The 24826-nt window shown below is 43.0% G+C and overlaps 1 protein-coding gene across 1 annotated transcript in view; it reads right to left on the bottom strand.

Annotated features, from left to right (window-relative positions):
* Positions 1-2153: 2153 nt before the first annotated feature.
* SORBS1 (sorbin and SH3 domain containing 1) overlaps positions 2154-24826 on the bottom strand; it is a 78740-nt gene continuing 56067 nt past the window's right edge. Inside the window, exons 24-32 of the mRNA XM_026851467.1 lie at positions 24378-24463; positions 22650-22817; positions 21177-21223; positions 19360-19474; positions 19127-19252; positions 17896-18090; positions 7179-7237; positions 5107-5219; positions 2154-4296 (exon numbers count right to left, since the gene is read on the bottom strand). Coding sequence (XP_026707268.1) covers positions 4229-4296; positions 5107-5219; positions 7179-7237; positions 17896-18090; positions 19127-19252; positions 19360-19474; positions 21177-21223; positions 22650-22817; positions 24378-24463 — 977 coding nt within the window. The 3' untranslated portion in view covers positions 2154-4228. The remainder of the gene's footprint in view (positions 4297-5106; positions 5220-7178; positions 7238-17895; positions 18091-19126; positions 19253-19359; positions 19475-21176; positions 21224-22649; positions 22818-24377; positions 24464-24826) is intronic.

Genomic DNA, 24826 nt, shown 5'->3' with positions numbered 1-24826 from the left:
CACAGGCAGGACGGCTGCAGGGCAAACCGGCGACGAGGCTGCCCCGGTGCGGCATCTCCCAGGCAAACACGGCCCGGCCTGCGCCAGCCCGGTGTGATGTTAACTCTGAATCCTAATGGAGGCGGTGGAAATAAGCGAGGTTGTGTATTGCTTCCCAGCCGAGAGCTGATTAGGGGAAGGCGGAGCCTGGGAAGGGTGTTACCTTTCCTCTAATTTAGCTCTGATTTGTCACTGCTTGAGGCAGTTTTGTCTCTAGCCCCTTAGGTGTAGTACCATCAACAAAAGAAAGAATTCTATACTGGTTTATCAGCCGACCTCCTTAGCTGAGATTCAGGAAGAAGAGCTATTCCACTTACATGTTCAGCCTCCACTGATCTGACAATGCACAGGTGGGAGAGGTTGGTTACAGCAGCTGAGTGCAAGCATTGCTGATTACTTAGTAAATAAATAGAGCTCACCAGTGAGCTGCAGCACAAGGCTGCTGCTGGGATTCAGCCATGCCAGGGAGTAGTCAGTAAGTGGGGATGAGGTGAGTCACACAGGTGCTGGCCCTACAAGACATGGCCATGAATGATCCCGTTGCGAGGCACACCCTTGCCTCTGAAATACTCTTTCTTGGCTTCCTCCTTTTTCCTGCGTTAACTTGTCATTTCATTGGTTATTTCCTTTTGGGGTACATGCATCCAGACTATTAATCTCTCCTCTAACAGAGAGCAGTAGTTCTTTTACTGCATCATTACACAGCTCCTGGCAGTGAAGAAAGCAACACCAAGAGCTCCTTTTCCCCCAGGTGTGAGGGACTTGTAGAGGGCTGTGACACATTGCTGGGTCCTCTTCCTATCTCTGCATGCCCAGCTTCTACAGTCACAAAAGCATCTCTAGCTTGTTCCTTACCACATATATTAGGATAGAGAGTGACATCAGTAAAAATCCAGGTTCAGTAGCTATAGATGAGTCTCTCTCTCCCCTCCCTGGCTGGGGCACTGTAATACAAGGGCCAGCAATGCTAGTGATTGCAGCAAAGCACTGGTCAGGCTGCCCTTTTGCTTTTATATCAGGTAACCTGCAAAACAGAAAAATGGGCTATGTCTGTGTGCTTTCTAAGGACGTGTAAAATAGCTGGAGGCTTTTTCTATCCTGTTAGTTTGGTTTTAGGATTGGTTTGTTTACAGTTTGACTTCCTAAAATCATTGTGAATGCAGCCACGACGCCTATCTGTCTGCCTGACCATCTGGCTGCTTTGCCGCAGAGTTCATATCTGTTGCTCAGTTTTGGTACAGCCTAAGGTGGATGACTCAAGAAAATGAAAACTCCTTGTGAAAGACGAGCCTTTGGGATGGGTACAGGCAGTGTACAGGAGCCAGACGTGAGGAGGTGCAGGGAACACTTTTGTGGTACTTGCATATGGTACCTAGCCCCAGTGAGCCCACGCAGGCAGCTCAGCTCTGGCCATCCCTCGCTCTGCTTCTGCAGGGACTGTTCCTTTACACGAGGTACACCCAGAAGTCCTGGCTAGCTCTCTGGTTGCAGGGCTGGGAATGTGATGTGTTCACCACAGGACCTTGCACAAACCCCCTGAATTAGTGCTGCAGCCATACCTGCCTGGTCAGCACACAGCTACCACAGAAGTCAGTGTTTTACGTGGCTTCTGACCTGGCGCGTCACGGTTAAAGATGCACATGTAAACCCAACAGTAACTGACATCCCTTCCCACAGAGGCTGGCATTTGGGGTTTCTTGTCCTACTTAGCCTGTGAGGTCATCTCATCTGAGAGAATCACAAAAGACCCTTTGTAAAACAGGGGACTCGGGTGTGCTCCTAAGCTCCCAGGTCTGCATGCATGCCACAGCAGCTACACCCCAACTCCATGTTACAGAGATCTGTCTGTAAACCAGCTTTTTCTTTGCTTTTACAACTTCATTTCTTCGAGCAAAAGTCACAGCCTGCCTATGGCTCAGGAGGGAGAACTGGTGAGCTCAGGCCAAATCATGAGGTGGATCCTCAGGTGCAGGACACTAGGGAAGCCCATGGTAGACACCTACTGCTCAGTACGGACACAGCCTTTCAAAGAGCCCCAGACTAATACAAAAATGCATCGCTACAGGAACAACGGGAATAGACTTTATTTAATAATTTGTACAAGGAACACAATAGTAATTCAATAATTCCATTTATTAATTGTCAAATAGTAATCCACTGCATTAAGAAACAGAAAATCAACACAAAAATAAGTTGCAGTTTGTATATGTGTGTGTGTGTGTGTGTGTGTAACTTAAAATGGCAAGAGCAAGAACAAAAAATAAACCTTTAAATAAGTATGTTATATACAGTCAGTATCATCATGTTACTTTGCTGGATAGATTAATTTGGTGTTATCCAATCTTAGCAACAGGCCTAAATATTGCTGCAAATAACTGGAGGGCAAACCCAAGGCAGAAAAACAATCCATAAATAAGATGCAGGATTAAAGGTAGCTCCTGCAGAAAAGAAACAGTGGTGCTTTGTGTCATATCTGAAAACCTTTCATAATGGATATTTTGTGCTAAAACTCTTTATGTGAACATACATGGAATTCCATCATTTAAATAAAAGTGGAAAAAAAAATCCCAACCTTTCACAACTGCCTTTTTTTCCTCCCTTCACTCAATGTGTTTAAATTATTTTTCTATACAAGGTAAGTACATTGTCTGTACAAAGTTAAATATACATATTTACAGTCAAACTTCTGAGACACTGAGTCTTCTCTTCCACCCACCTAGGTGGAAGACAAGCCTATTTGATTTCAAATCCAGGAGCATGGCTAGTTTATCAAAACATTGCAAGTTGTGCTAACAGTTAGCTGTAGTTACTCTTAATAAATCTGTATAAAAGCATCAGCATAAAAATAGGCATTTTATATTATTAAATACGGCTTATGACAAAATAGCAATTGAACCCTTTGCTATTTGTATGGTAACTGTAGGAATCAGAGTCTGATAGAACCGGTTTTGTGTATGCTTTTTCTTAATAACAAAATGTCTATCAAAAGAGTATTCATAGTGGATTTACAGGCAAGCATACAGCCAAGCCATGTTTTTTTTCATCAAGGAAATATGAATCTATAACTGGTAATAACTGCTGGGAACAGCTTTCCAAATTTATTAGATTTTTTTATATGACTAAGAGACAGCCAAAATGCATGTATTTGAGACCTACCACTGACACTGTAACAAAAAAAAAAAAAAAGGCACCCTCAGTGATATGTGGCTTAGATTTATTAGAGCCTCTAAGATTTAATGCCAGGAAAGAAGCAAAGTCTTCATCCCAAAGAGTATGCTTGGAGAAGTGTGTCATCCTTTAGGGCCAGCAACAGGGCAGAAGGAGCAGAGAAAGTGAATGGCCATAGGACTCAAACAGGATTTGCTCTCACCAACGTTCTGTTTATTAATTCTATCCATTGTGCAGATAAATGCCAAAGCCAGGTGGATTTCTCTTTAAAAAACAGGACTCAGTTTGTTTTGATGCACACGGTACACTCACACACACACACCCCCTTGCACAAAAGAAAAAAAACTGGCAGCAATAGGCAATATGTTATTAAAGGGTTTGGGATTTTTGCGCGTTTGCATTATGCTGTGGCTGAACTCTCTGGATTAAACCACCAGTCCCAAACTCCTTTTCTACACAGAGTTTTGCAGTTTAACCATATCAGCTGTCTTCTACCTCTGATGGGTCTTAAGGTGTGTGACATGAAGGAACGGTTTTCTATGGAAGGGGAAGGCAGAGCAAAGTAAGTCTTCAGCAAGGCAGAAACCAGGAAGAAAGCCTGGCTTCCCTGAACCTTGTGCCAGTGAAAGGGAGCAGCTGCAAGGCTGTGTACTGCCCCAAAGCACTATCCTATCTCAACACACAAACAAAACCTATACCGTGTGCTTCCCTGAAGCCTTCTCAGAGGTAAATACTCCATACAAATTTAAGATTATCATCAGAACTTTTGCTGGAGAGTGGAGAGGAATACAGAAAGGCAGCACTGTAAACTAGAAACTGTCTCTTCTTCAGCAAACAAATCACACCCTGAATTTGTGGAAGCAGGGCTACACATTCAACTCAATACTGTACCACATAACCACATCCTCCTAACACATCTCGTCTCTTGTCTATTACATTCATAAATTGTCTGTTTCTTCACTGTTTAAAAACACCATCTGGAAAACAAACCCACCACAGTCAGGATGGGATCACTGTTATTTTACAGGTACAGAAGCTTCACGTAGTTGCCTGGGAAGGTTCCAAATTGCCTTGTTCTCCTGGACGTACCTGTTGCAAAATAAAACACCAGGAAGCCAGAGTAAGATGGAGCCATGCAAGGAATGGTATGGATTAAAAAAGGTAGAGGTGGCAGCCTCCTCTGCCTGCAGGTATTGTTTTGTAAAACTAAATAGGAGTCCTGGTCAAAGAGCCTTTTGGTGTAGAAAAGATCACAACTAGTTCTGCTACTGATCATCTTTGGCCTTCACTTCACTTTTAACAATCAATAAGGTGCTGGTGAAAGCTCATGGGCCTATAGGCTAGGAGCAAACTCCTATCAATGTAAATGAGCTAAATCTCCCTTAGAAGAAATAACAAGCCTAGATTTGCAGTGTTGAGATGGAGAATGCTGTCCAGACTTGCATTCTTTGAAGGTAAAGGGCTAGATTGTGCTAAACATACAGCTACAGATGAGGCTAGATTTTCAGGGACTGCAACTCCCATCCTTCGTCCCCTACTTGCCATTTTCTGTAACTTGTCACGGTGCTCTCAGCTTTGGAAAAGCTACAGAAATCTAGTTTTTCTTGCTTCCCTCTGTTGCTTCCCTCCTTGCCATCTGTGTGAGCAAGAAGGATCAGGAGGAAGAGAGGAATGGGGGAAAAAATGAAAAACTAGAGACCTAGCAAGAAAAACAAAGCTCCACCACCCTGCACCCTAATTTTAATGTTCTTGTTGGGAAAAGATGCGAAATTGTGAAAAAAGTTGATATGATTTTTTTCACCGTTTTGACCCTGCAGATGAAAGCAACTTCCAGATGCTCTGCAAAATTGCTCATCTGCATCTCAAAAAGGTCTGCTGACAGACAAGTATCACACTCACCCACAAACCAGCCGTCATCACATTTCTCCATGACATCAACAATGTCACCATCCCTCAGTTCCAGCTCATCATCGTTCTGAGGAGTGTAGCTGTAGAGGGCTTGGTAGCTAACTCTAAAACCAGGAAGATACTGCATGTTAGCCACTGTATTTCCCTGACATCCCTTCAGAAGGAGATGTCTCCCTTCTCTTTTCTAATTCCTACAATATCTTGTTCAGTGTAGTCTGGACCTTGTTTTCCATTTGAGAGGTGGAAGCCAACTGCATTAAATTGGCTGTTGTCATAAGGCCATGGCAGTAAAAAGTGTCACACCTGCACTGTGTGGGATATGTAGAAAGCTTCTGTTTCCTTTTTGCCATGTAGTTGTCTCCATAGACTGTAACAACCAGAGTCTTCCTAACATGTAGCACCTAGAGAATGTTTGAGTGCAGATACCCTACCAAAGCCTGGATATGCTCATTCTTGGGCTAAATGAGACACCTGTTCCCCTGCCCAGGCACATAGGCAGGGTCATGAATGACAAAATGGCAGAGCAAAGGACTTTAGAAAAAGATACTGTCTACTCTACTGCACTAAGGTTGCTGGATAAATCATGGCTGAGGAGGAATAGTGCAAACAAAATCTAAGGTTGAATCCTTCCCTGAAGATACCAATTGCACCAGAGGCACTTTGTTTATCAGAAAGGAACCTTGCAGAGTGGAAACAATCATAGAATTACAGAATGGTTTGGGCTGGACAGACCTTAAAGATCATCTAGCTCCAACCCCCCTGGCCCTGGGCAGGGACACCTTCCACTAGACCAGGTTGCACAAAGCCCCATCCTGCCTGGCCTTGAACACTGCCAGGGAGGGGGCAGCCACAGCTGCTCTGGGCAGCCTGTTCCAATGTCTCACCATAAAGAATTTTTTCCTTATATCTTATCTAAAGCTACCCTCATCCAGTTTAAAACCATCACTCCTCATCCTATCCCTACACTCCCTCATAAAGAGTCCCTCTCCACCTTTCCTGTAGCCCCCTTTAAGTACTGGAAGGCCGCTATGTCTCCCCAGAGCCTTCTCTCCTCCAGGCTGAACAACCCCAACTCTCCCAGCCTGTCATAAGGGAGGTGGTCCAGCCCCCTGATCATCTTCGTGGCCTCCTCTGGACCTGCTCAAGCAGGTCTACGTCCTTCTTACACTGGGAGCCCCAGAGCTGGACACAGCACTGCAGGTGGTGTCTCTCAAGAGCAGAGTAGGGATGTGATTCTCCCCCTCGACTCTGCTCTCATGAAACACCACTAGGAGTATTGTATCCAGCTCTGGGGCCCCCAGTATAAGGGCAAATCTTTGGGCAGATCTGGGGAGGGTTGTATCCCCTGCCTTGGCGTAGTGAAAATAGAGCTGATGTGAGACCTCCTGTTCTGCACAAAGGGGCAGGCAAAAGCAAATGTTCCTTTCAGGAGCCAACTGCCGAGGAACTTCAGTTCTCAACAGACAGTGCAGGCTACTATTCTCAAAACCATCAGTGAAAGGCCCCACCAAGCTTAACACCAGCTCCAGGTTTAAATCCCACCAAACAGCTTTGAAAATCTCAGCCTTTATCTCTCTGATCATTCAGGCACCAATTCATCTGTGAAACTGGCCAACAACACAGCAAGTGCCATTGGTTTTGGGACATCTCACTGTACTGTGAGAAGCTAAGAAGAGGGCTGAACACATTGACCCATACCATATCAGCCAGGTGTAGCCAGTGGACATTAATTTGTCTCCAGCTTCAAGACACAAAGACACTGAGTCTGTCTCAATAACCAGCATGAATCAAGTGCTCAAAGGAGACCCAGTCCTGGATCATGAGGTCATTGTTTCAGGTGCTACACAGACACAAAGATTAAACTAAAGGTTTTAACTAAAAGGTTTAAACTTCCCATTTTAAACTACTCATTATGATGATATGGCTATTTTTGTTCTTTAAGTAAAAGTTGATGATTTCTCATAATTATAATTTAACTCCTGAAATGCTGAAGTTTTCACACCTCCCCATCTTCACCACCAGAGACAAGGCCCCTGGAAGAGATGGGAGCCAAAAGGACTTACATGTCTCGTGGTATTTGACTTCTGTCAGGGCTGGCTCCTTGCTGCTGTGCTTGAGGTTGCTGAGAAATGATGAGAGATGGTTTATGGTCATTAGAGGTCACCTTGTGGCGAGAGTCAAGAGGCTGAGAAATAGTACTGCAGTAATGAACAGACTTTTCTGCAATGTTTATGATCTCATTGCAAACAGCTTCCTGCATGGTAGGCAGCATTGACATCCAAGAACACCCAAAGGACAGTCAACAGGGGGGAGGGAGGGAAAAATATAGACAAGAAGAGATGGGACATTCCAGATGCAGCACATTAAGTCCAGTTAAAAAAAAAAAAAAAAAAAAAAAAAAAAAAATCCAGGTAGTGGAGTGCAGAAGGGATCCAGGTGTAAGCATGGAAAAACAGGCAAGATACAGAAGAATTTGGCATTTAGTTTGAAGATTTGTAACAAATACATATACATATATTTTTAAAAGCAGCAGCATGAGAGGTTGCAATTAGTTATGCAGTGGCACCATTACCAATGCTACGAAGTCAGTTCAAGAATGCAAGGCAGGCCACTCTATTCATGCAGTTTCCTTCATTTAACTTATACCCAGGGACTGGCAGCACAATTAGCCCAACTCCTTATTGGCTATGACAGTTTTTCTAATTGCTAAATTCCCTTTTTCTGTTGCAAACAAAACAATATATGCAAATAAATAAATATGTACCTACTTTGCAGCTCAAAACAGTGCTGGAATTTTATCTCTACTGAGGTGTTACTGTTTGGGTGAAGAGAGTCTAGGACTACACATCTGATTTAAACAGTGGCCTTACCACATAGCTCTTTTCAGACTCTGTGAGATCTGGTCCAGCTCTCAATGAATGGTGGGAAGGCTGTGTGATCACCAAGCAAATGATAAGGAAGACATTTTAGCAGATGTTATATTGGTCAGAATTTTAAAAAATTAAGTGGAGTGCAGACAACAAAGGAAAATGAACAACTCTTCCCCTCCCCACCCCAACACCATGTTTCTTGGACAATAGTCTTTCTTTTACACCAAGAGACATTTAGGCTACAAAAATGCAACTGCACTGCAGAATACTGCAAAGAGAAAGGTGACAGGAAAATAGAAGCTTAGAGCAGGGAATCAGAGTGGAAGGTTATGGACACCGCTACAACTGGAAATGGTACATAGTGTCATAGTGCATTCCTGTAGGGTGAAAAAAAGAACAGGGACAGAAGCACATATTCAAGACCATCAAACTTGAAAGGCCAAAGGCATGCTGAGAGGAATCTGCTGCTGTTTAGAAAAGTCCTCAATGATTTTGACACAGGTGAGAAAAGTAACTCACTTGCTTCTTAAAAAAAGACCAGCTCACGTCAGCCCTCAGAAGGCACAATGACGCGTAGCCCCATCACAATCACTCTAGCTTGTACCAAGCAAGGATCTGAGCTGCTCTGTTAATTCCCACAGTGAGGCAGAGCTTCAGGTCAGAGGAGGCCCTCACTGGAAAACCCAGCTCCAACCACCAGCCTCTGCCCTGCCTCCCTCCCCAGTCACAAGTCTTCAAAGGGACTTGCGTGTCCCAGGGCACAGCAAGGAAAATCAGGGTGTTTGGGGTTGGTGGTTTTATGGGGAAGGTCACTGAGAAAACTGCACAGGTAACCAGAGCCTGGTTTTGCACTCTTTTTGCACATTCAAACACCTACTGAAAAGAAGAGGCATGCTTGTGAGCAAATGGGACGTCTGAACTAGTGTATGGTTATTTATACTGCCTGCAGGACTGCTTGACAAAGTGGACTGGATAAGATACAGAGCACTGTCATCCTCTATGATCATTCAACACAATTTTCAACGCAAATTCCAAAGGCCTCAAGTTTTATACTTTCATTCCTCCTCTTTATTCACTTCAACAATGTCCTTCAGCAAAAGGCTTGCCTTCTCATGGCATTGCAAGACAGAGCAGAAGCAGAGAATAAAGAGGTTTGTGACACCTTCAGCCCAAACATGCTCAAAGCATTTGGAGAAATGCACAGTGATGAGCTCATCCCTGCCTAATTCTCGTTCTCAAAGGTCTTCTGAACCACATTTTGGACTTCTGGGGCTGTGCCTATCACTGTATTAAAGCAAATTGTCTCTTTTCTGGATGACTGTGACCCACTCTAGATCAACCCAACCCCACAGCAGTCAGCTGTACTGTCTGGGGCTGGAATCTGGGATCACTGCACTAAGAAACAAAACTCTGTTTCCATGTATATTTCTATAGAGAGCAAACTAAATGTCAGTTGGAGGGGCTAATTGCAGTGGAATTTGCATTCAAAGCATTTACTGTGTAGCCTAAAATCATGACAGGATTTCTTGAAGTTATTCCTGCCTATCATCAGTCCTGAAAGGCAAATAGAATAGTTAGAAATTTAAAATTAATATTGTGCAGACCCAACTGGATTTAGTGCATCAAATCTGATGATATCAGAGCTAACTCAGGTGGTCAAGTAACTGGGAAAACCAATTTCCAGACTGAAGTGAGTGTCAAATGTAAGAATTTTTTTTTTTTTTTTTTTAATTCAAGAAAGTGCTTCTCTGCTCCATACTAATAAACTGACTGATGGAATTGCTCCATGAGCTCCTAAGACCATATGGTTCACTTCTCATTGATTACTTGTGACCTCCCTGACCAACTTTTCCTCCAAAAAGCATTAATAACTATGAATTAAATTAGTTATTTGAAAGCTAAAAAAATAATGCTACGTCTGAATGCTCCATGGTAGAGGCTTGTATGTATAATACCAGGAGATGCAGCCTACCAGCATCAGAAACTTATCCACGTTCCCTTTCCTGGCAGGATCCTCATGGGGACTTCCATGAGGCAGCTGGGCAGGGGGAGAGGCCAAGCAGTCCCCTGTCCTCCTAACAGCCCCCAGTTCCCAACAAGACACACAGCTAAGTGGATGCCATCTGGCCTCTGCTTCAGAGAACCAGGCAACTCCTACCAAAGCAGTGGGTGTCTCTGCACTAACTCCTAAAGCTACAGCAGAGCCCTACATGAGGTGATGAAACACTCCAAAGCCAGCAACTATGAGGCATTAGCCAAACAGGATGAAAAACTGACCAGATCAGATCCTATAATTTTAGGCTATAAATGCACCACCCCACTGCTTCAAACAAGTAACCCTGACAGCATGGCTTAAATGGCTTTTAAAAAAAACCAAACAACCAAAAACCCCCGAACCCCTACATTATTCTTGCAGGGAGAGAAGAGAATAAAGGAAAAAGAAAATGTGTTATAGGTCCAAAATGTTTTTTCACGCATGGGTTCAGAAAGCCCATGTACTACTACAGTGGTGGCTGCATGTGCCAAAGATGGCCAAGGAATCAGTGGGTGTGGGGCGTAGCTCCAAAGTATAAAACACTGAGGTTCCCCTAAAACATTGAGCCAGCCCAGCTGCTGCTGGAGATAAACTGAAGGCCCTAAAAAGTGACCAAGTACTCACAGTTCATGAGGACAACTCAACTCATATCCCCTCAGTCACACTACGTGCTTTGTTAAGACTAAGTGAATAAACTCAAGCAGATGTTTAAGCATCTATGTCTCCACATTTACAGACTATACAAATATGCAGTACAGTCAGTCCTGAAGCACAGCTGGCCATTGGTTTCACCTCGTGTGAAGTTTGAGGATGGATCTAAAAAGCACCACAGGTTTGTAAGAATACCAGAAAAAGGTTCTATGATAAAAGCCTAGAAAAAACCTGGCAGGCTTTAACTGTTAGGAAGAAAGATGCTGGGGCTACTCAGTAGTGCTCTCTCTGCTCCTAGCTAAGCAACATTAGTGTGTCTATCCATTGCAGCTCTTGTTTTTCACATCTTCTTCCATTCCTTTCTGGTGGGAGTTAAAGGACTACATAAGCAAAGAGAAAGCTAAGCAGAACAGACTAACAGACAGACAAGACAGACAGACAAATCAGTATCCCCTCAGAGAAGGGCACACATCAGCAGTGATGGTCCCACACATGGATGGAAAGCCATGAACAGGGAGGACTCTCCAGCCCAGCCGAAAGGAAAATGGAAAACCTCTGCACACACCAAGCCCTAACTCTGGTGAAAGCAAGGGGAAAGGTGACCAAAAAAGCTCTCACAAAGGACACTGAAAAGGCTGCAGTGCGGAGCAGCCTGACTTAAAGGCTATCAGAGTCAATGGAAAGTCTGCTCCTGGATCAGAAGCTGAAGGCTGTATTCCATGGGGAGCAGGTACCAATGCTTGCTGCAGGTTGTGCCACTCTGACTTGGACAATATATGTGCTGGGCAGAAACACTTCTACGATGAACCTGTGGAGCAGCAGAAAACCACTGGAGGGGATAAAAGCTTACCTTGGAGATAGTGCTACCTCATGAACATGCTAAATAAGTGTAGCTAGTCTGTGCTGGGGAACATGGGGTCTGAGCATCCTCCCCATACACTCTCCTCTCTACTAGCACAAAGCAGGTTAAACTACTCGCTGCTCTGCCTGAGTGGTTTTGTACTGGTGGAAAGGAGCAGACAGCCTTCCTCTGACATCCCTCACACTGCTGGGCAATATAGGGACCCGCATCTAGCCACTCCTGCCTTCCCCACCTCAGAGCCACTGTCCAGCCCCAGGGCCAAAGCTGCTGCACTGCTCACACATTCACTAAACACCAATGCTGACTGTCACACTGTGCTAACAGGACCTCAGAGTAAAATAGGAATTAAACCAGAAAATTCCTGAGGGTCCCCTAAAATAAATTAATTTGATAGATTACATTACTGTTTCATATCATGTTTTACTGGAATATTGAAATAAATTATCTGTAAGTTGTACTTGAAATATCTTTCACATGCTGTCAGGTCATTCTTCTTTCTTTTTAGTTTGGACTGCAAAACTAAACAAAAGGGAGTAAATTCAGAATAGCTAAAGAGCCATCACACTTTACATTATTACTTAACAGAATAGGCAAGAACAGAGTCCTTACACAAGCCCTGTACCAAAGAGGTCTTAAACCTGCAAAAAAACCTGAGTCAAAATTTCATACTGGGGAGGTTCTCTATAATGAGAAAGAAAACTAAAATTCAAAATGGTAAAATATCTCAAATACCAGAGATGGACAGTAATGGAAACAAAAAACAAATGTAATGTCTCATTTCCATGTCTCCTAAGTGCTTTTCTCATTTGATTAAAATCAATTAAAAGATGTCAGATTTTTGAAAAGGCCTCCAGGATATTACCTGCAGTTCTGCTGAAGCCATCAGACTCTGTATGTGTCGTGTGGATAATGAGAAGTCATTTGCACATATAAATACTGCTCCTGCTCCCTAAATAACTGTAGGCCTAGAGCTGGAAAGCAGGTCAAGACTACTGATAATGTCACACACTTTTAACTTGACACTGATGATTGTCAAGACATACAAAATATAAATTTTGGCTTGACTTTGACTCCAAAGAAAGGCCACAGGGCCCTATTACAACCAGGTGCAACACCCAAAATAGAACTGTGTTCTAGTCAGCTCTCGGGAGAAACATCTTTCTCTAAATGTGGCTCTTTGCTCCTGCTCTTTTGAATTGCATACATCCAATGCAAGCACCAGCATTTTTAACATGATGCAGAATATGTATCCTACTGAACTCAGCTATTGAAACTGGAAGGGAAGCAGGAGGTGGTTTGTTCAGTAAAAAGTTGTGCAAGCTCACGATCAGAGGCAAATTAAATGAATAAATGTAACAGGAAAAATTCAGGGTTAAAGCTGTATCTCGCTTTCATAAACTGACCGTGAAAATAACTAACATTGGCAACTACTTCCCACATTAATCCTGCGTGAACAGCCTGCCTGGTTCACTGATCAAGCCGAAGATTGCCCCTCCAATACCCATTCACTACAAACTCAGTCCAGATTTTGCTAATTGTGAGCTTTCTGTTTCAAACATTGCCATCTTGTGGAAGCTGCCTGGAAGGACTGATGAGACACCAGCATCTGGGAGCCCTGGCACTGCTCATTCCCAGACCCTGGACATCCCAGCCACACAGTGCTGAGGCCCAGTTGGTCATGCTGCACACACCCTACTGCATCCCTCTCTAAAGACGTTTGCAGCTGTCAGCAATAGAGCTGAGAAACTCTGAATCCTACAGGAGAGGGCTGGAACAGGTCCCTGACATAGTGGATAGCAAGTTGTGTATGCCTTATCCCCAGCTCTGAGACACTGAAACCCTGAATCTTGATCTCAGGTGGTTAAATAAAACCTGAACCAAAGTATCTCATGCTACATCATTTCTGCTAACAAGTCCACTGATAATGCTTTATAATGCAATTGAGCTGTAGAAATTCAAGGTCAAAACTAAATAAGCCCTGGGTTAATCCTTTGGAGGAACAGAAAATCAGATCCTCAAATGGTATAAACTGGCAGAAACCCAGACTTGAGTTTTGTGAATTTGCACCAGCTGAAGATTTTGCCCATACCTGCCCTTCTGCACAGCCTGGTAGTCATGTAACATTATTCTTTTAAAAATTAAAAATTCTGAATTAAATGACAGGAGAAGTATCTCACCTGTGGAATCAATGAATGGCTAAACAAGCATATGACAAAACAATGGCATGGCATGGAAACAACTCTAAGTAATGGAACAGTAATCAGCAAAGATGATTACCTGTGGCTTATTGACTCTGCGTGTAAGTCTGGGAGGTGGCTGTGTTGTGACAGTAGAGGAAGAGAGGGCAGAGGAAGAGAATGGAGCAGATGAAGAGAATGCTTTTGAGTCTGCAGTCTTTTGAAGAAAAGAAAATTTGGTCAGCTTGGCACACACTCTCTTATCACAATCACTGCTAGTGATAAGAGCATCTACTGTCCAGTAAATCTGATGCACACACAGCAAACGTAACTTCATGCAAGGGCAAGTGCAGTTTCCAGTTGGTTTGTCTGAGCTGACCACCTCATTCTGTTTTAAACATGCAGGTTACGCCTCTAAAAAATGCTACTAAGAATACATCTAGATGGTAAACAGCACAGTCTTTATACAGCTTTCGATACACTTCTGGTTATGATTCAAGCAGAAATCAAACAATTTATCTCAAGATTTCCCAGTGTGAAATGTGTCATCTTAGAAACCCTAGTTCCTCATAATTTAATGTTGCCTAGATGGGATATGTCATGGAGGCTATCACAGTACACCCAAGACAGTATTTATAATGCTATGGTTTTGAGCTCTATAAACTTCCACCCTTATACAAGGTAGCACGGGGGTGCTGTAATTTATTTGGGCTGGCTGTGGCCCACAATGGACCCCAAGTCAACTGAGAACTGCAAAGTAAGGCAGATCTCCTGTATCAAGACTGGGAGCAAAAGATATGTTGTAGAAGCTACTGAAGGGTTCCTCTATGTTCCCTCTCATTGTAACATACAGCTACATATAACTAAAAACTCTTGGGGAAAAGTATCACTAGGTCTAATTTTCATTTGTGACTAGACTCTTTCACATCATTTTGGAAATGCAAAGGTAATAAATTACCTTTAAATTGCAATGAACAGATAACAATCAAGCCTCCCTGACAGTCATGCACATCTCAGACTAAGGTTCACTAAACCACAGGTTTCTGGATCCACAGGGACAGCTTTTGTGATTCTAGAAGCCAGGTTGATGTTTACAAGGCTTTTCAGTCCTTAGCTTTAGGAGGAACAAATAAATCCTATAACCAAAGATGATCCATTGCACACTGGAAAATCTCTGAATAGCAAGGAATTGCCTGTATTCTACATAGTGAGGTATATGGGCATGAGGCCTGTGTGATACTTTCACCTGACACGTCTGGTAATAGCCACTATCTGGGACAATCATTAGACGTGACCAACTGAGTCAGTCCTGTGTTATTATCTATTCTAAAATAATTTTCACTACACTCATCATGAGCCCTCTTCTAAAACTTTTTGATTGCTATCCAGTCGATGCCACTGGTGACCCCTGGAAGAAGGTCTTGGGATCATGAAAATGACACGTGGCAGCCACTGGTTCTGCCTGGCCAGCAGAGCAGCACAAACCTCAACACATCAGTTAAAATCAGCAATTCAGAGCAACACACACACATGCAGGAGAAGTACCTTCTTTTCCCCGCTTTGAAACTTTCCCAGATCACCTTTCCTCATGTGTCTTTTCTCTGTTTTACCTCCCTGCACAATAGCCATTAGCTCCTGACACAACTGGTTGTCCTCAGAGGAACCCACAGGTCTCTTTCCTGGGCTCACACGCATGTCTAGTTGGGACGGTTTCAGGCAGCGCTCAACAGAGATCTTGGAAACAGCATGAGCACCCTGTTCGGGGTTGCTGCTGCCCTCTCTAGTCTTTTGGAGCCAGGCTTGGCTGCCAGTGGTGTCATGCTGCTCTGCGAGGACACTTTCAGGGCTCTCCACTGCCCAGCAAGGGGAGTTAAAGTAGCTCACACTGGGAGAAGGGGAGCCAACAAACTTTTCTTCGCTTTGCAGAGTGGTCTGATAGAAACCGTGAGTGGAGGACTGAGGTCTAGATGAGTAAGAGGGCAATGGGGATTTAATGGACCTGGGAGTCGAGGAGCCAGAGAGATGAGAATGGTGGAGGCTGACTGTGGGGGAAGGACTGGCTGCAGCAGAAGGCGAGAGATAGTCAGTGTGAGAGAGGGAGGCTTCAGGCGGAGGAGGCAATGGAGGAGTTATGGCAGGAGTGGTGCTAGGAGACACTCCCACGGTCAGAGCAATCCACTCAGATGTGACTGCCTGCACCTCTGGAGACAAGGCGCGGCGCACGAAAGGCAAAGGCGGAGGAGTTGGTGTATGGAGCAGCTCAGAGCTGGGAGACTTGAAGGAGACAAAAGCAGGAGAGAAAAAGAAAGAAATGAACAAAAAAATAATAAAGGAAGATTCAAAACGACCGAGCAAAAGTAAAAGGAAAGAGAGTGAGTGTGGAGAGGAGCAGATCTGTGACCAAGCATGGTGCATAAGTTTTTCATGGACAGGTGTTGGAGAACGTGCTGTCAGCTACTCCAACCAGGGAGTCCAGTCTATATCTGTGCTGCTAATACCCTTCTCCAGCCTTTGCCAGGATCCCAGACACAAAATGTGTTGTGGAATTCCTCAGACTCCATACCTTATGCCCCAAGTCCTTTAGGGAGCAGTTGAAGCCACCATCCACGATGGCAGCATGGATCAGTTGACTGGCCTGGCATTAATAGCTGGGGCTCCAGCAACTCACACTGTGGACCCAGTCAGAATTCACTGCTGCAATTAATTTTAACTTTACCCAAAGTCAATTGCATGAGCAATGACTACTCCTCAAGAAACTTGGATTACTGAAGCTGTGGAGGAGAAAGGGATCAAAAAAGCCAGCTTTGGCTATTGGTATTGAGGTGATTAAAGTAGATCCTCTGTTTATAAAGGCAGAACACATAATCAAGTCAACCCTTAGCTATTACCACCAGTGACATCAGTGAGATCAGCTACATTAGCACTGATCAGAGCATTTCTCAGTTCTCTGCCAAGTTAAGCAAAAAGTAAAGGAGAGAACTGATTTACCAGGGGAGGAATCAAAAAATAGCAAAGGAAACCAAAAAAAGGGTGGATACAATCCCTTGCATCAAAGGTAGAAGCTTGCAGACAGCTGGTGGCAGACAGGCCACAGCTATGCAGAGACTGCTAAGCTCAAACAGAAAAGCTCATTTGAGGTCCACTTTGACAGGGAACTCCAAACAAGCAAGAAGACTTTCCTTTTTACACAATGGCTAAGAATAAAAACGTTCCTTTTAGGGAAGATCCAGACAGACACCAGGCATGAGCCATGGCAGCCTTTCCCATCCATTCTGTGCCATATATCTTTTCCTCCCGATCCCAACTCTCCACTTTCGTTCCTTGCAGTCTTGACCTCAGAATGACCTTGCTTCAGTCCCATGGGTGAGAGGGAGATGCACCAGAACCTCATGGCCATGACCCGGACATGTACGCTGACTTTCAAGCATGAGTATTTGCAGGATGAGAGCAAAACTCACGGATTTAGAGACTCACTGCCTCCCTGATACATTTTCCATAGCAAACGTTCTGGGATCCCCATACAATTACCTGCTGCAATTTTGATTTTTGTTTTGAACTGTGGTATGGCTTATAGTGAATCTAATATTCATGGAGGATCCCAGACTGGCCTGCTCTCAAAACCTGAGTTCATTTAGCACCAAGTTCAAATAATAAAAGCTGCTCTCTTGACACTGTCTCCCAAAACCTTGGTCATGAGCTGGAACATACAGTAAGTATACAGCATAATTCAAGCTGACTGGGATCAACATGACGACCCCTACAGACTATAACAGTCTATGATGTCCTTTTAATAGTCATAATAAAAATCAATTCATCACAGTGGAGGTCTGTAAAGTGTAAACACGCACTGAGGAGGAGCTGGATTACCAATTCATTCCATCTCTGGCGGTGAAATTTATTCAGATGGCTGTCAACTGTAGCCCTTTCAACCTGGCCTGAATTCAAGCTACAGATCAAAGATGAAAAGCTGAGTCTCCAAATCCTCAAATGACCTGTTCATTAACCATTCTGGTAAAAGCATCACCTTTTCCTGCAGTTGCAGCATACTGCAGGGAGCACATGGCTTTTACTGTGCAAAACACTAGTCTTAACTACAGCTTTTTTCAGCTATTGCTTCTTGCACAGCAATGGCAACATCCCTCTGTTCTGCAAGGTGCTGTAACTGGCTGCATCTAGTCCAAATACCTGTGGTGAAGCTGTCATGCTGCGGTTAGGGGACAGGGACATTGGTGGGTCAGGATAGTCAATGGCATTCTTGACCACTGGTCGTTTGAGCACCTCTACGTAAGTGACAGGGAAGATGCCTTGGCGACTGGTGCCAGAGATTTTTCCTTCATACCAATTCTCATCCACTCGTCGAATCAATGTGATCCTTTCACCCTATGGAAAGGAACAGGAATATAGTTCCGACTTTAACATATTCCATCATTCCAAAGCAGATTACATTTTTTAATCTTGCTGCAGCTGACTTAAAACAATCAGTGGCTCTTAGCCCCCCCTGTTTCCCAGTTATGTGGTCCTAACCCTAACCTCTGGGTGGGAATGATATTTTTCAGTTCAGTGAAAGAGGAAATGCAGATCTTCTGGTGCTGACTTGAGCTGTCTTCAGACTCAGTTATGCTCATATTTTCAAGACCCTACTTGCTAAAGTCAGTTAAAAAAATGGAAACCAGCAGATTCAGGCTGACCACAAGACTCTCAGGGGTATGACGTATACAGGCAGTATGCACAGGCCTGCAGTTTAAACTACGTCTCTCTACGCTCTCTCCTGTTTTGCTGACAAATGAAGTGACTTCTAGATCCTTAATATAAACAGCAAGTCCCACCTTCATGTATAATTGAAAGAGAAGATAGACAAGATCTAATCTGAGCATCAAAACAGAAAGCTGGTTGAGATGGTGGAATGCTGCTACTTAATCTAAATATGTCTGACTTTGCTCTGAACAGCCATTACACAACCCTTTCTTATCCTGTCACTCTGCAGTCACATCACTTCAATACCACAGAACCTTGCTTGCCTGTGCTCTATGATTTGGCTTGTAGTATGAAGGAAGATGAACCCAGTTTCATTCTTTTCTGTATCACCATTCTCATGTGACTGGAGAAGATCAGACCAGACACACGTCACCAAACATCTAATTTGCCTTGCAGAGCCAGGCTCCCAGCACTTGTGCTCAAAGTATCTTCTCAGCTAGCCCTAAGGAAGCAAGTGGCATTTCTTGATTCAGCCTACCTGCAACACTCTCCTGCAATGTGCTACATAATGACTACAGAGTAAAAACATGGGTGATGAAAAGGAATCCTTCCTGAATATGGAGTTTATCTTATTGAAGATTTAATTTTGAAATTGCAAGTTACTGGTGTTAAACTTCAGCATTTGTCTGGATTCCATTCATCAGCACAACTAAAGTCTTACCTTTCTGAAGGACATTTCAACTTGGGTATCCCCATTGAAGTTGAACTTAGCAATAGCATCTCCATATTCCAATACTTGCAATGGTGATGGCTTTTTGGGCTGAGCCTTCTCAGCTGGTGGGAGGAGCTAAAATGAACAAACAGAATCAATTAAGTCACATACGAAAAGCCCATAAACTGGTTGCTGGCAAAAAGGGAGTGGGCGAAGAGAACATCTGCAAGGACAGCAGCTACCTCTATGTATGATCGTGGGAAGATGCCAACTCTGCCATGGTGTTCGCCTTCATACCAGTTCTGGTCAATCTGCTTGTAAATGTAAACAATATCTCCTTTCTGCAGAGGAAGTTCCCTGTTAACAACACAAGCACTCCATCAGAACTTCACTGGAGAACAGACATGCTTTTCTGTCCAGCAATCCCTAAATACCAAGGTCTGCATCAGCCCGGTTGATATAAATCATGCTCCAGCCAAAGTGGAAGCTATATGTTGAGAATTACCCTGTTCGTGTCATGACACGCAGGGACTCTCTTGCTCTTTGGGCATTCTGTCAAAAAAGCTGGCCTATCAGGGGCCTACTAACCACAAACCCTCCAGCAGTAATGGGGTCAAGCTCAAGCAAAAGATGCCACTGGCTGCTTTTCATGTTGGATATGGTGAGCAGTGCTTAATTCCTGTTTTGAAACACGTCATGTCACAAGTGCCTTCCAAAGAGACACATGATATTAATGGAAGCTAGTTTGCTGATTAGACAAACTCCCTCACATGCTAGTGTTGATCCTGCAACAATTAGACTTCTGGTCAGCCTATGGTTGTGCAATCACTGACCTCACTTCAGCTAACAATAGGGATTTCAATCTACAGTCTTCATTGCTAAAATTATGAATGTCTGCAGTTTAAGGAACTCCCACTGTGGGCAGCTTGTACTAGGCTCATAAACCTACTACTTAGGTCCCCACAGGAAAACAAGCAACCCCACCTTTCCTAACATGATTTTCACAAGCTCTCCTTTACTGCTGTCTGGCACCTGGTATGTTATGCTCAAGCAACACAACAGTTACACCTTACATCTCTGTTTTATTACAGGTGCTGGAGAGATGCTGTGTAAACCTTCACAAATCATCACCTATAGAACATACAACAAAATATTCCCTGAGAAGAAAAACAGCAGGTCCTTCACTGAATTCTGTTGTTCTTTCTTCCCTCCCTAGCAATGTTAAAATGAGAGCTTCTCCAGGCTCATGCAGAGGAAAGGGCCTTCCAGGCCTTCTCTTCACAGCAGCGTTCCTCAAAAAGAACAAGTAGTGCTGTGTGATTCACCTGAGGAACCACAACAGGGCTTGGAGGTACAACAATACCACCAGAAACATCCACTAGTGTATCCACAGATGTCATGGGAGCAGTGACCACTCTGTACCCTTATAGGTCCTGAATCAGGAAAATCCTGAGTCATGCACCCACCTACATGCTTAAAGCTAGGGCATATGTTTAAGTCCCTTGCTGACTTTGGGCTGGGCTTAGCACAGTGAAAAGGATGCTGCTGTTCTGCATATCTGTTTTTCTGAACATAGCAAATCTGTATGGCAGATTTATACAGTGAGCTAATGGCTAACACAGTTCTCCCAGCTCCAATCCAGGGTGTCATGTAGGGGAACCCTTTCCATCTTCAGAACAAGGGCAGTGACAGAACTGCCACTGAAAGGTCTCACCCAGCTGTCCTGCTTACAAGGTGCAAGGAGGGACATCAGCCAGAGTGCTCTCTATGGCTCCACCCATCCTCAGAGCAGAGCACTCACTTGTTCCAGTAAAGAATGCAGGTTTGCCTTAAAAATCACATGGGGTACAGATACATTTCCCTAAAGGTCCTTTAGAGGCTATGACCTGCAAGATTCACACTACTTTTTCCTGCCTTACTATAAACACTTCTGCTTTGAGTTGCTGGAAAGACACTCCCAAAATATGAATCCAATTGAACGACACTTCATAAATGCTGCATCATAAGGGAAAAAAACAGAGGAAGAACACTCAAGGCAATAGTAACAAGCTGTACTCACTTTAGTGTCTGTGCTTTAAAGTCAAACTTGGCTCTAGCAGGTCTCATCTAGAGATCAAAAAAATCAACACATTAACAATTAGGTTTTCAACCCTCTTCTGAGGAAAAGCACCCAAACTCTTCTATAGCTAACATTAGTTTGGGGGAAGAAATTGAATGCGGGTATTCTGCTAAAAGCTTGTGTGCAACTGGTACTACAGTCCAACTATGCTGGATGGGTGTCTCCCACCAGGGCAAAAACTGCCAATTTCTGATATAACAGTAATTAAGAGCTCTACAGAAAATTAATTTAACAGCAGTAAACTTTTAAATGTGACAAACCATGCTGAATGAAAGCTGCTCCAATAACTACAGTTACTGGGGCTCCGGGACCAAATTTCCCTTAATATGTGAATAGAAAAGCAAAATTTACTAGCTAGGAAAAAAAAAGCAGGATTTTTTTTGATGTGGCTTTTATTTATTATCACCTGGCCCTACTGAAACCTGCAATGTGACTCATGTACTCTGTATAAATTGGTAGGAAAGAGACAAAGGTGAGGAGGAAATATGAATAAATTAAGCGCGTGTCTAAAAAACGACTTCCGTGGCTATAAAGTCAAAGAGGATGTTGACAGCAGGCCTATGATTTAAAGCTTGATTTACTTGGCTGATTTTCCAATGGCCACAAAATATTCAGACAAATTTAAAGTAATTTCAGTACTAGAACATAAAATAAGTAGTCACATTCACATGGCACCAGAGCATTTGAAACTACACAAAGGGGACACAAGTGTACTCCATTCCACATGGTGACCATCTCACCCACCACCGAAGTGCAGCACCTCTGGGGAAACAGCCGCTGTCAAGAGTCCCATCAGCCATCCCTAAGGCAGGAAAAAACATTTGGCCAGGACACCTGGACTAGCATCCAACCCTCGGGAAGAGTGCCATGAGCTCATGGGAAAACCATCTACCTCCTCCTTTGCCTCTTTCAGAAAGACAGACCAGGTTGTATGCAGTGAAACATGCTGAGACTTTTTTCTATTGTTTTTAAAGGACATTAAGTATCTTTCAAGAGAATAAACAATCTATTTCTAAATAACCTATGAGACAGTCACATGGCCAGGATCAACAAGACATGAAGTTTCTAAGCATAAGGCACAGACAAGAAGACAATGTAGCAATATGATGCAGAAAGATGTAGAATGCCTTTGATTCACTAAAGTAGCTGATATTTAAAGGCATGCATCACAGGTGTGCACCAGCAATTCTCAGCAGGCATGCTTTAACATATGCAGCTTGGTATAGAGATATCAATTAATTTACCAGGCACAAGAGTCAAAGCAGATCTAAACGAAGCCAGAATGGGAAAGGGGAAGGTGGAAAAAAAAACAAACAACATTCTCTCTAGAGCTAATGTCGGCCTAAAGCACAACATTGTGAGAGGCAAATATTGCTTTGGGTCAAGCAGCAGACTGAGGTAACTAAAACAGACCTCTGACCCAGATTTCCTCTTTGCTGTATCGTCTACATTTAGGAGGTCCCCAAATCGCTCATTAGTGATAAACTGATGGTGCGTTGGAATAACCCCTGTGTGCCTTCTAGCTGCAATATCAGCTTCTTCTTGCTCACGTTTAAGCCGTCTCTGGTCCTCTAAAAGTTTCTGCCATAAAATTGCATAAAATGGGCAGTAAATCATCTAGTTAAAGGCATTCAAAAGTTGCCATAAACGTGACTTAAATAAAATTTCTGAGGTCCCAGCAAGTAGCTAGGATTTTTATAGTTCAACATAAAATACTGATTCTACTAACTACATGATATCTTTTTGTTTTGCAAGCACAGAAGGTAAATCACCATTATGGCATAACTGAAATCCAGCTCATACAAAGGATCTTATTCAAAGCTGATGGAAGTCAGTAAGGAGTTCTTCTAAGTTTTGGCCAGGTCTTGGGAGCTTCTAAGAAGATTACTGATAATACAGAGGCTGATTCAAACCCCCTTCAACCACCAAGGAGTTTCTCTCATTGAATTCCAGGAAACCTGAACCAGCCCCACAGGTAAGCTCTGAGGCACCAAACTCCCCTGAGCTTTGCAAGGAACTTGGGAGACCGCCCAACAACCTTTGGGTATCAGGTTCTCCCATACTTCCTTTGGGCTCACGCAATACAATTTGTAAAATAAATAAACTCCAAAGAATTATTTTGGACTTCTGAAGTCTCTTGCACACTAATGGAAATGTGCATTCTTGAGTACCTGGGCAGAAGGATTCTTCCACCTTTTGGGGCTGATGGTAGGCTGAAAAGTTCAGCTCTGTGTTAAATCATATGAAGCCAGCAGGTCTTAGTGAATTCAGAGTTTTGTTCTTAAACAAATTTTCGTGCTGGGTTTTGAAAATGAGGGGATTACTAACTGTTTCATGAGAGAAGACAGCAAAAATATTTTTTTCACATATGAATTAAAAGCAGGTTTTACCATATTTCAAAGAACACATAAACATTATTTGAACTCGGAAAGTTAACACTAAAAACATAACTTTTTTTTCCCCCAGGCAGTGAAAATTAATTCCAGCTTCCTGGAAAACAATCACTTTTTAACTCAGCTTGAATACAGTCAGTGCTGAAAAGTCTATGTGGCTTTACGACTATTTCAGCTTATCCCAGTGTTGCCCAGCCATTTCAAAACAGACTGCTACATTCTGTCATCAGCAACTTGAGACATTACAAAGAATTCTAGTTTGCATTAGGAGAAAACTTCACATTTCTGATAGCTTAAAATATCTCACATTTGTTGTTCAAAACCTGAGGACTCCCACAAGAAAAATACTATTCTCACCAGTCTGACTAATACTGACTCAAGCGGCTTGCTTGGTGAACAATAAAACCTTAACTCACTTACAGAATAACCATTTTATCTTTATCTACAAGTCCTGGGGCATTGTACCACATTCTCAGATACATCTCCAAATTTTTGACATTCCTTAAAGCCCCCTCATATAATTTTGTGCAATTGATAAGAACTATCAAGTTCATTTTAAACAAAAGCTACACATTATACATTAAATCAGTGACAGAGGCATATTAAACATACTAGTTTCAGATTACTGCTCTAACTTCCAGTATACATAGCCATGGATGTACAAGTTGTCCTTAGATAAAGCTGAATGCTGTATTTCTTGTATGTGCAGCTGCTATAACTGTTATTAGACCACAAAGGAGGGCATTACCTCTTTATCATCATGCCGTCTGCGGATGATTTCTTCTGGAGTTTCCATATAATCAACTTGTGCAAAATGCCTTGGTGATTCTGAATCTACTTCAAAACAACATAAGGAAGTTAAAATACAAATGGACTTACCTAGCATAACCAGAAAGGAAAAAAAATTATATTTTTAAATAATTTTTTTTCATTATGACAGTAAGGATTCTCAATCGCCATTGACCAAATTGCCAATCAAATGTTGATAATTTATCCATTTTCATTTTTTTCCCTTTTGGACTGTACTTGTGAACAAAGATTCAAAACCAGGAAGAAAATAACAGGGGAGAGTGTAAAGACATAGAAAGACTTTGGGAAGAAAAAATTCTCTGCCATTGAAGTATGATTTGGCATTTTACTGTTGAGAAAATTTTAATACACACACACACGCACACACACATACAACTAGACCTTGAG

Source organism: Athene cunicularia, assembly GCF_003259725.1.
Source record: "Athene cunicularia isolate RWA chromosome 6 unlocalized genomic scaffold, athCun1 chr6_part1, whole genome shotgun sequence".
NCBI lineage: Eukaryota > Metazoa > Chordata > Aves > Strigiformes > Strigidae > Athene > Athene cunicularia.
The sequence above is the reverse complement of the archived record's forward strand: the minus strand, read 5'-3'. Positions and strand labels throughout refer to the sequence as shown.